This window comes from Equus przewalskii, chromosome 1, assembly GCF_037783145.1.
Source record: "Equus przewalskii isolate Varuska chromosome 1, EquPr2, whole genome shotgun sequence".
In the NCBI taxonomy this organism is placed as follows: domain Eukaryota; kingdom Metazoa; phylum Chordata; class Mammalia; order Perissodactyla; family Equidae; genus Equus; species Equus przewalskii.
Window position 1 is genome coordinate 17,316,413 of NC_091831.1, and position 12,430 is coordinate 17,328,842.

A 12,430-nucleotide genomic window follows, 5' to 3' on the forward strand; every position below is an offset into this window, starting at 1 on the left:
AGAAGCTAACGTGAAAATCTATTTAAATATGTTTTTTGAGGCATAGTATTTGCTTCCAGGATAATGCATTGGCAAATAGTTATTTCTGGGGGGAAGCCACCCCCTCATATTATTGTTTATGAGTCTCTGCTCAGCTGTTTTGAGCTCTGGGCTACAGTATATAGCATTTTTGAGCTACAGTGTATGGTACTTTGAAACACACTACTCTGGGTTTCAGAGCAAAAATGGATTCAAGGAGACCCCACACTGTAATGGAATTTTGGGTGGTTTGGGAAGATGCTATGTCAAAGTGTACCTTTGTATTTTCTATGAAGAGAGAGTTTGAGGAAATGAATAGAACAACATCTTGGATAAAATAAAATTCTTTTAAAATTTAGCTGGAGTCAAGGATGGAGGAAGAGAATTAGGAGTATTTGGTACTCACAGCACTAATCTGCCAGTGGAGTGTTTGAGACTTCCATACCCTATGTGTATCTCACCCCCAGCTTCAGCACCTGGCAGCCTAGGAGGAGGCAGAGATGGTGCTGGCCCAGGCAGGGTAGAGCAGGGTTTTGACCTGGCTATGGGTAAGCAGCAATTGTAGAGCACATGGCCCTTATCACCAGTAGTGAGGGGATGTAACTCAGGTCCCGGCCACGTGGGGCCTCCACGTCACTGGAGCAAGCTCAGAAGGGCTCCTGGTCCCCCAGTTAAAATGCTTGTGTTGCTCAAAACTAAATTGAAAACATTAATCATGTTTGCTTAGCATCCCTCCCTCTCTCGCTGGCATGAATTGATTAGAACACAAATGAGAGCGGTGGCCCAGCAGAGACCTTCAGCCTACTGATATAGATGAAGAAAATATCTTTTGCATTTTACCTGCAACCCCGTGTCTGGGCAGAGCTTTGAGTACTACCTATTCTTCTAAATTTTTGGCAGTATGAACCACTTGACAGGCAGATGGAATGTCCCTGAAATGAATTTGTTGCAACATAAAATGTAACTGCTATTTTTAGAAGGTTGAGGAAATAGTTGCAACAGCAGCCTTGTTCATGGCACTAAAATACTGTTCTGTTTCCACCCTTGTTTGACACCTCCAGATTTAGTTCCTCTCCTGCTCTGTGGTATTTTTACAACATGTTAATTTTCTTTTAAAGATTTAAGACTTTAAAATGGGCCTGTTACTAATTTCACAACTTTTAGATAAAATTGCTTGGATGTACATATTCCTGCTTCACTAGTTAATAGTATTCAGTGGTTTGCAGGGAATGAATTCAAGAGCATAACACCAAGAAGGTATATGTCTGTTTGTGGCCATGACTTAGTGATAGGAAAGCAGGCAAGATTCAGTGGGGCCTTGAGTGGGGCACGTTTTAAATAACTGATCATCAAGATTAATTTCTTTCACTGGTAGCTCTGTTTTTTTAGTGAAAGAAGTCTATGCTTTTCCCTGGGCATACGTTACCTTTCAACTAAAGCAAAGACAAATGGCGCTCCCGAGGTTAAAAATCTAAATATATCCTACTGAAGTTTGACCTTACTAACTGAAATTTTGTAATCATGTAGATGCGAAAGTTTTGCTTTGTGCCATCAGTTGAAAGTATTTGCTAAGCTGTTGATATAAAACTGACCAAAGCTTTTTCAAAATTTTAAATGTTCATCGATTTAGATATTTTTGGTTAAAATGAGTAACCCCTTTGTCAAAGTGTAACTTTCAAAAAGTTTAATATATGACACTCATACAAATATAGAATGAACTTGTATCAAAAATTTATCCAACTCATTAATGAGGGAGCCAGAGGGATGGTAAAGCTGGTTCAAAGGAGAACCAAGGGAATGGGTTATAAAGGCGTTCAAGAAGGAATGTTGGGATAAGATGCCAGGGTTAGATATAAACTGATGAGCAGTCGAACAGGCCAATAAAACTAGATAGAGAGGCCAGCCCCATGGCTGAGTGGTTAAGTTCGAGCGCTCCACTTCGGCGGCCCAGGGTTTCGCTGGTTCGGATCCTGGGCATGGACATGGCACTGCTCGTCAGGCCACACTGAGGCAGCATCCCACGTGCCACAACTAGAAAGACCCACAACTAAAATTATACAACTATGTGCCAAGGGCGCTTTGGGGAGAAAAAGAAATAATAAAAAAATAATCTAAAAAAAGCTAGACGGAAATCATCTGTATCTCTACTGGATAAGAATCAACAAGTTACCATTACTTTCAAAGTCTGGGCCTTTATCAATAGTAAAGAACTTGTCAAACACAGATCCAGTGCCCTAGGTAATGAAATAATCCTTGGGTGAGCTGTTAATACTCCAATATGACATTAGAAGAATATGCTTCTCTCCCTTACCTTATTTCCAAGTTTGGGATACTTTTTCTTAGCATCTTAATATTAAAGTGAGCTTCCACTTATATAAGGTACCTAGAATAGTCAAATTCATAGAGACAGAAAGGAGAATGGTGGTTTCCAGGGGTTGGGGGAGGGAGAATGGGGAGTTATTGTTTAATGGGTACAGAGTTTCAGTTTTGCAAGATGAAAAATGTACAACAGGGTAAATGTATATAATGCGCTGAACTGTACACTTAAAAATGGTTATGATGGTAAATGTTATGTGTATTTCACCACAGTTAGTTTTTTTTAAAGTGAGCCGACACATAGGTATGTGAAGAAAAAGTTAATAATTCTCCGTCCTGCTGAGATAATCAATTTAATAACCCTACGTTTGTGTTGACTCACTTTTCCTTGTTCATAAAGACGTAAGTAGCCTTTTTCTAAATGGGGTTATTAAAATTCTTTACTCTGTGCTGTTTGTTCTTTCTTCTTAATGTTATATCATGTCATAACTCTGGGTTGTAGATGTTGATCTAATCCTTTCTTTATAATACCAGCTCCATAGACTGGACATACCGTAATTTATTCAACTATTTCTCTACTGATGGAAATTTGAGTTGTTTTGTTTTGTTTCCAGTACAAAGACTACTACAATAAAATTGTTAAGACAAGAGAATGATGCTGAAGGCCAGAATCTGAGTAGTGACGCCAAGAGGCAGGGGAGGAAGTGGATCAAAGAAATGTTTTGTTGGGAAAATGAATTGGAGTTAGTGGCTGGATGAAAATTTTGGTGTAAGAGTGGGAGAATGAAAAGTGCTGCCATTTTATTGAAAGAAGGAATAGAAGAATAGCAGAAGGTTAGAAGGAGGATGGCAGAGAAGCGGAGATGTTAGGGTTTGTTTTGAGAATGCTGAGATTGAGATAGGCATGCTGTCTGTTTGTGCCCAGCAGGCAGCTAAAAATAAGGGTCTAAAGCTTGGGGAAGACATCATAGATAGAGACATTGATTTGAGAGCCCTTGCACAAAGTCATAGTTGGAGCTCTGAGAGTGGAGGAGATCTGTTCCCAGGGGGGTCTTATATTCTAGAGGAAGGAGATGGCCTCCATGAGAGTTATCTGCGTTTAAGGGTCTGGCCTAGGAGAGCAGTTGTGTTTGGAGGAGGAGGAAGAGGAACAGGCAAGTAAAGCCTGGAGAGACGAAAGAAGGAAGAGTCTGAAGTTATGTCACAACCGGTCCATTCTTAGGAAATGTAAGAATTAAGTATCTTCAGGTATTAGCAGCATAGCCTTTCCCTCTCTCTGCTTCCTGTTCTATACCTTCAGCCACCCCTGCCTCCATGAGTCTTTCTTCAAATGCTGGTTTCCTTGTGTATTATACACAAGAAACAACAGTACAGTTCGATAAGCCAGTCTAGGCCGCTGCTTTCAAGTTAAGGACTAAGCGATATCAAACCACAAAGGAGCACAGTTCCACTGTAGTTTGGCAGCTCTCAATGGTAGTTAGGAAGTCATTTTGTTAAGGCTACGTTAGTTTGATATAAACTAGGATTTTATTAATAAAGGAGAATATATGTCAATTTCACAAAACCACGTGAACTAGAAAGACTACCCAGAGGTATCCTAAGGAAGCAGTAACTATAAGGAATTTCTATAACACTGAGAACATTTCTAAAACATTTAGCCTTGAAGCTGTCTCAACAATCCGTATTAGCATAAAGATTACCCTGTTGCCACCTGGTCTTTTTTTTTTTTTTTTAATAAGTTTTTTTTTTTTAATTTTTTCCTTTTTCTCCCCAAAGCCCCCCGGTACATAGTTGTGTATTCTTCATTGTGGGTTCCTCTAGTTGTGGCATGTGGGACGCAGCCTCAGCGTGGTCTGACGAGCAGTGCCATGTCCACGCCCAGGATTCGAACCGATGAAACACTGGGCCGCCTGCAGTGGAGCGCGCGAACTTAACCACTCGGCCACGGGGCCAGCCCCTGCCACCTGGTCTTTTTATAAAGGATCTGTGAAGTTTTAAACCTACCATAGGTGATTGGAGGAGAGAACAAAGGGAATTACTAGCAGTCCAAATGCATTACTTTGTCATTTCTCATGGTTTTGAGAAATACCCAAGTTTGGAAGAGTCACTGAGACATCAGGACTGTGGTGAAATCCGGGGAGACCCACCAAATTTGAGGCTGGATTCAACTTAACTCAAAAATCGTGTTCCCAGTATTACCTTAGATACCATAGCTGAAGTTTCCTAAAGAGGAACCAAAAGAAGTAAAGATGGGGACTGTTACCCATAAAGTGCTTTGTCATCTCGTGGGAAAATAAGATATGTACATAGAAAAATATTGAAGAAAAAATCTCTCAGGTGTTCTGTGACCCCTAAGATTGTGTTTATTGCTGTTGAAGAGAGGCTAGTCCATACTTGAGTTCCCTCGACCCACAGGACCCATTTGGTAGGGATGGAGCAGGTGTGAGAACAGCGGGGGCACTGGCAGGTTAGAGGAGGCAGCAGGTGGTGAACGAGCTGTTTTCCAGGTAATGTGATCACAGTAGTATTTATAGGGTGGTCATTTTCAGATGTGATGGACTCAGGCCATCATCTTGGGTTACTTGATTATAAATTGCAAAGAAGGAGGTCATAGCTATGGAGTGTTGACCTAAACAAAGACTGATGAATCCACAGTAGGAGGCTTGTTTGTAGGTTCTATGTCACCTTGATTGTCTTTAATAGTTTGCACTTAGTAAAGACCTCTAACTGAGGGTGGGGGACTAGTTACCTCAGTCAGAGTCTTTCTGTGCTCAGCACTGCTGCATCTGGATGCATTAATGAGTCATGGGAACTAATCAGATGAACCCTGGAAGAGTTCTAGTAGGTCCTTAGGAAAGCAATTTAGCGGTTGAACTCCCCTCCTCTCTACCCCAACTGAGTGCCTATTCCACCTGCTTGCAGGAATAATGAGGAAGAATCCTATATTCTTCCCCTAAGGTCCTTAATTGTATCGGAGTCATCCAACCTTGGGAATCTAGAGGGTAAGACTGGAGATTTCCAGCTTTGGCTGTTGCTTCCCAGTCACTTGGCAGTAGAAAATGTTTATTCTCAGGGACTGCCTTTGGCTTTATTTTTGGACAAGTTGCTGTGTCCTGCTCTGGTCTTGTCTGAACACGTAGACCAGCCCCAAGCCCCTGGCAGCCCAGGACCTGCTTCTTTGCACCATCTCCATAATTCATAGCTGCACAGTTTGAAAGAGATGCCAAAATCCAGACACAGCAAAGCATCCTCTTTTGCATGTGTGGAGGTCCCGAAGGACAGTTTTATCTTGGACACATTCCCTTTTCTTTCCTCTTTTGCCTGTTCATATTTATCTCTCTCTGTAATATATAAATAATTGCCTTATCCTATTTACTGTACAAAGAGAAAATTAAATGTCTGAATTTTTCATAGCTATGGGAAAGTATTTCTAGAGTGTGAAAAAATAGACATTGGACATTTCAGCTACTGCTTTTGGTATAGTGGGAATTTATTACTCAGCTCAGTAACAATCTTGGCTCAAGCCAAGCAGTTGTGTGGGTAAGCAGTGGGTACCTTTCCTAATAACACTGCCAGGGACACCTTTGTTCGTATTTGAGACAGCATGAACCAAGAGTATCTTTCCATCAAAGACTGTTTGATTGTCTCTGAATCTTAGACATACCACAAAAGCCATTGAGACCTAGCCAATGGATTTTACTTGTATGAGATATTGCATAGCTCCCAAAGGGAGGGAAACGAAAGGGGAGGGAGGCAAGAGAGAACTCAAAGCCCAACAATAAATAGCTCTTTGTACCAGTCCCCTCCCCTAACCCCAAACCACTGAGGTCATACAGTAAGTAACCAGCAGGCAGTAGAAAGCAGCTGCTGCCCAGCAGCTTGGCAGATGATGACCAGATGTGAACTTGTCTTCCCACAGTGTGCGGCTGTGACCTGGCGCAAGGGGGCTTCTTCATCAAGAACGGGGAGTATCTGTGCACCCTGGACTACCAGAGGATGTACGGGACACGCTGCCATGGCTGTGGGGAATTCGTGGAAGGAGAGGTGGTGACCGCCCTGGGCAAGACGTACCATCCCAACTGCTTTGCTTGCACTATCTGCAAGTAAGTGATGGCTTCCCCCGCAGAGCAGTGCCGCGTTTTGCTGTCAAAGCTTGGGGAATCCACCTCTTGTCTCGAGTTGTATGTAGTCTTAAAACACTCTTTTTCGGATGCAGCCTTAGATTTTTAAAACTCGTATTATAGTATCAGTCTTAGTCAAAAAATAGTTTAGTTGGGAAACTTTATGCATGATGTCCTCTGCGAAATAACACAACTGATTTTAAGTGCCTTGAAACTAAGTCTGAAAGCAGCTCTGGGTCTGAAAACATTTTGAGCATTAAAAGATTGGAGGAAATGGCATAACTGTTTGGAAAGATAAAGCTTGTTGGGAAGTATAAGTTCTTATGTATATATGTGTGTGTGTGTTTAAAATAGTCTCATTTACTCTATAGCAAGACTGAGCAAACTGCCAAATTAGACCCAGTACCTGTTTTGTAAATAAAGTTTTATTGGCACACAGCCACGCCCATCTGTTTACGTATTGTGTATTGTCGGTGGCTGCTTTCAAGCTACAGTGGCGGAGTTAAGTAGTTGTGACAGAAACCGTATGGTCTGCAAAGTCTCAGAAAAATATTTACAATCTGGTCTTTCAGGGGAAAAGTTTGCCAACCGCTGCTCTCTAGGCATCTATCATCTACCAAAGTTAAATATTAACTGCACAAACCAGCTTGATTAAAATGATCAGTTAGGGAGAAGGAACTATGTGACGTGTGGGTGGGAAAATGTGCTTTCCTTGTTGTGTTTTGAGGGCTACACATTATAGAACTTAAAGTGGGTTTGATTTCCATAACGAGGAGATTCACAAGTAAGGGTCAGTGACTTTATCGATCCATTCTAATTGGGCAATCCCATGCCTTTTGGAGTGGTGGGGATTGTGTGCTCCATTTTGCTCTGCCTTTGTGAAAACTACAGTTCAGAGGAGGTGCTTTGTTTTGTTTTTAAGCATTTCCTGTTTCTAGGCCAGAGAGATGTACACTCTCAAAGGGTAAATTTAATTTTATATAATTAATTAACAAGATAATAGTCATAGATAAGTCACAATAAGATTTAAGTGAAATATTCTTAGTAAAATTATTTTATTAACTTTTTTAATGATTAACCCATTCCTCAATTACATTGTGTAAAAATCATGGTTTAAAAATTCTGGATTCATGAGATGGAAATTTTTCCGCATTTTCTCAAAAGCAGAGTTTCCTCTTGACCTCTCCCTTTTCTGGCTGAATCCTGGTTAAGAGCTGGGCTGGCATTCAGGAGACTGGAGGTCTAGTCCTGCTTCCAAGGCTGATCCGAGACCTCTGTGAATTAGCTTTTCCATGGCAGTTGCCTCATCTGTAAAATGAGAGGCTGTGGACTAGATGCAGGTGATTCCCCAAACAGGGATGCTCACTGGAATTCCCTGGGGAGGGTGCTTTAAAAATATCCATTTCTAGCCTTCCCCCCAAAAAACTTGCATGCTGATTTAGTAGTTTCTGGAGGGTTCCCCAGTATGATATGAATCAGCCAGGTTGGAAGGCCGTGGCCCCGGTAAACCCTCAGAGCCCTCCTGGTCCTGGCCCTGAGAGATCGTTGTTTTAAAGTGGGTAACGAGGGACAGACATTTATTGGTGATAGCCGTGTCCCTGGATGCTGGAGCCAGCAGAGAGGTGATCACTGTTGCTGCTGCTGCCACTGCTGAAGGATGGGGATTCTACCAGAACTGGAGGCCCCCTTTTCAGTTTACAAATTGCCTTCATGTAGAATTGGATTCAACCCTCTTAGCAATACTGTGAAGCCGAGCAGGAATTAGCATCCCTATTTGTGAGTGATTCCGAGTCTTCAAGTCGGAGGGACTTTCCCAGTCCCTAACGTTGCAAGGCTAAGATTTCAACTCAGATTTTCTTACTCTAAATCCAGTTCTCTTTCTATTACAAGCATTCATGCCAATAACAGAAGGAAGTGAACCCGTGTGGGCAGAGGACGCAGGAAAGGGGAAAGTGCTGAAGAGGGTCATTTAGAAGATAAAACGCAAAGTTCAAAAGACCTGGCTGGCCCTGTGTTGAGAACTGGACTCTAGCTTATCCCATAGTGGGTCTGTATGGGATTCAAGTAAGAAAATATAAGTTTAGATCAGAGGGAGGGCCTGGACTAGAGCAAGGTGGGCAAGGCACCTAGGGTGCACATTTTAAAGGGGCACTCCCTCTCAGGGTCCTGCACTTGCCTGTGACCTGCTCTCCCTAGCTGGTCAATCTAGGCAAGTCACTTAACCTCTCTGAGCCTTATCTGAACAATGGAAAGTAACACAGCACCATGAAAGGGGAAGAGAGCACCTCAACTGAGCACTTCTAAAATGTGGGGGCATGAGAGTTTAAGTCTCCTTGATGACTGGCACCAATTGTAGAGTTAAGTCCAAATTTACTATCTGTGTGTGTATTCCAGTTAATTACCAACTGTTGGGCAGCCTAAGGGCAACTGAAAGGAGGAATAGCAGCTGGGAAAGTAGAACTCATGTCAAGAAGCTTGAATTTGTTCTTAAGGAATTGCTTCTGACTCAGGTGTGTGGGGATGTTTTGCTTGAGAGTTTTATGTTTCCTAGTTGACAGAATCACACGTTTGAAAACTTACGTTGGTGAAGATTATTGGCAAATTGGCCAATTGCAAGTAAGCAGGATGGAAACTGTCATATGGCTATTAATTAATGATTTTTTTGAAAACCTATTTGCCTGCTGAACTGGGAGGAGAAGAAACTGATAACATACATGCAGAAGGAATATTTGTGCAAAATGTGCTGTTATTGAATGTCCAATGTGAAAGGAAAGTGCCCTTCTGAAAAGAAGCTAATACTAAATTTTAACAGATATTTGCCAAGCTGTTTTATTTCTCCAAGTTTATAAGGGACTGGGTCTCCAGCACTGTGAAACATTCAGTTCACCCATTCAGATGTCCAGGACAAAGTCTAATTGAGCCTAATTATCATATAGGTCTAGGGAAAAAGTCTGAAAAAGTTAATGCTTGATCTGTAATCAGTTCTCCTGGGGAGGGGCCTTAAGCTTGCATAGGAATTTATGGCATTTAAAGTGTTTCTTCATGAAGGATTTTCCATTTGGAAAATGGAAAATTTTACCATGTGTGCCCTGCTAGGTAACTTGTTGGAACATCCCTCCACTAAGGATTAGAGGTAAATCATTCCATTTTACCCTCTGGTCACTTGTGGAAGCCGTGCGTTCTCCCTTCTTCTCAAATGTGGCACGTTTATTTGTTTGAACTGTATCCAGCTGGCTGGCTTGGTTAAGACTGCTTTTGAGACATTTTGGCTGGTGCTCCTCCAAGAAACGAATTGGCACCAGAGGGCAGCAGCAGAAGGAGTCGGGAAAAGGAATGAAATTTCTGGAATAACCTTGAGGGCGATGTCTTTCTGTCTCCAGGCGCCCGTTTCCACCTGGAGATCGCGTCACATTCAATGGGAGAGACTGCCTCTGTCAACTCTGTGCGCAGCCAATGTCATCCAGCCCTCAAGAAGCCTCCTGCTCCAGCAGTAAGTGCCCGGCCCCACCTGGACGTAAACTCCTTCCTACCGCAAAGGTAGCTTAGGCATGGGCTCCCCTTTTTGAGAAACTCTGTTACCTGGAGCGAAGAGTAGTCCTGTCTAAGGCATTTTCAATTGTAAGACATGATGTGTGGAGAAGCCTTCCCTACAACCCATGCAGTGAGAGCATCTCCCTTCCTTCAAAAAGACAAACAGAATTGGACATCAAACTGCATGTTTTGACAGTAAATGAAGGAAAAGGAATTCCAAAACTTTACATTAGAAATGCCCGTCTCTAGTCATGGGGGTTGAGATGTGAGAGCATTTGGTGGTGAAGTGACTGAGATCTCTGTGTATGAAAAAAGCTGTCCCCACTGTGCCTAGGGCTAATGTGGTACTTTATGCTTATCCTTATATAATTCTTTATTCTTTATCCGTCTTAACTATTCTCTGTTCACCTGGAGGGTTTCTGATATTTATTCATTGAACAGCTGCTTTGCTGAGCACCTACAATGTGTGTTGCTGTTCACACTGGAGACACAGGTGTGAGCAAAACAAGCCCAGCATCCTCAGGAAGCTTGCTTTCTCATGGGAGCAGGTAGCCATTAAATGCATACACAAAAATATCTAATACGTAGAAAAATTAAAGTAAGAAGAAAAAGCAAGGTCAAGGGGCTGCGCTTATAAGGGCCCATGAGGGGAAACCTCTCTTAAAAGGTGACACCTAAGGAGAGATCTGAAGACAGTGTGGGAACAAGCTATATGTATATGGTGGGATTTGTGATTCCTATGACAAGGTTTTGTCTGATCTGTAGGAATCCAAAGAAAAGGAACTTCCCCCAAAATAAAAATAGTGACCAATTGCACTATTTCTTCTAGTAAATAACCCTGGGTAGGTCAGTTAACTTTTAAGTGAGGCGTATCCTGAACTCTGGGCACCAAACAAAGAAGCTCTACTTGCTTCTCTTTCCTGGGCATTGGGAAGTGGACTAGAGGTTTACGTTGGTTCCTGTGGATTTTTCCAGTCCCTGGGAGACCTGGAAATACCCCTTTAAGCCCTGCCTATCTCAGTCCATGGGAATGAGGTAAGCCACTTCTGCTCCAGAGGAATTTTGTGCAATTTGCAACAGATTCCAAATCTTCCTGTTAAAGTAGAAGAATCCTTATACCTGTTAAAAATAAAAATGTTCTGACCAAGGTATTTGCATAGAAATTGGATTTTGACCATTGGGAGGAAAGAAGAAAATAAATGTATTAGTGCAACTTATTCAATACACATGACTGGATCCTTAGCATGTGAAATTTACATGCCCTGCTGGTAAAAAACTAGAATAATAGCTACAAGGCAGGGCACAATTATCTTTCTTGATAGGTGGGGAAATTGAGGCTCATGGGCATACTCAGGCTATCCAATAATAAGGTAGGATTAGAGGCAGGCCAGCAGGACTTCGAGTCCTTCGCTGTTCTTACCTACCCTGCTCTAACCAGGTCATCGAGAAGGTGATCTGGGTGGCAATAGTCACCCACTGTGTGGGAGGGCTTGCTTTGAAAGTACATTAACAAAACTTTGGAGGAATTGTTCAGTCTAGTTAAGAAAAAGAGGATTTTAGGAGTCCGAGGATGGGATGACAGCTGTAACGGTGGATTGTGTCCAAAGGCCTATAAATAGGAACGGCCGCATCCTCTAATTCTGTGGCGTCTCTTAGTACAATTATCTTTCTTGATAGGTGGGGAAATTGAGGCTCATGGGCATACTCAGGCTATCCAATAATAAGGTAGGATTAGAGGCAGGCCTCTTGACTGTGCTTTGGGGCTCTCTTTTTGGTTTTATCTAATACTCCTCATTGTTTAATTTAAGAAACAGAAATGTAATATTTGTAAAGCCTTCCCGTCCTCTCCGTGCATGCAATTTGGGGACATTTTTCCTAGTCACAATCTAGCAAAATGGTTATTCTAATTTTTATTAAACATTTCTTTGCTTTATCTATATTTTCTATTTTTATATGACATACATGTTATGCACATAAGAAAGAAATTAAAAGTTTAGGTGTAAAAATATATCAACATCAAATCCACATTTCTAATGCTAAATTTAATGCATATTGCTTAAACGCAAATTGACAGACCAAGTGATATTTTCTCCTCTGCTCTCAGTGGATGAAATCCCAATTCTATGCAATGGCTTTGGTCAGAACATTTTTATTTTCAACAAGTACTTGTCTATTTAAATAAGTACTCAAATAGCATTTGTAGGGCATGTGGGTGTGGGTGTCTGTAAAGAAGAGAGCCCTTATAGATGGCTACACACATGCAAAATGCCCAAACGAGGCAGGCGCACAAAGACTGGAGCAAGGGAATTTTCGGCAAGTTTCTGAAATTCATTGGAGCATAATTAGAAAACACTTGGTCATTATTTGTAATTCTTTAAGAGTTGCCCTATACTTTAAAACTATCCTGATGTGACTTTGATTCTTATTTAAAGAAAATTTTTTTA

The 12,430-nt window shown here is 41.7% G+C and overlaps 1 protein-coding gene across 10 annotated transcripts in view; it reads left to right on the forward strand.

The window, feature by feature from the left end:
* Nucleotides 1–12,430, forward strand: part of ABLIM1 (actin binding LIM protein 1) — a 291,309-nt gene that overhangs the window by 168,342 nt on the left and 110,537 nt on the right. For all 10 annotated transcript variants that reach the window (XR_011543542.1, XR_011543545.1, XR_011543541.1 and 7 more), the window contains 2 exons: nt 6,254–6,437; nt 9,836–9,945. Coding sequence is in view for 3 of the 10 variants with exons in the window: in XM_070632138.1 (XP_070488239.1) it covers nt 6,254–6,437; nt 9,836–9,945 (294 nt within the window). In the remaining 7 variants the exon portion in view is untranslated. The remainder of the gene's footprint in view (nt 1–6,253; nt 6,438–9,835; nt 9,946–12,430) is intronic.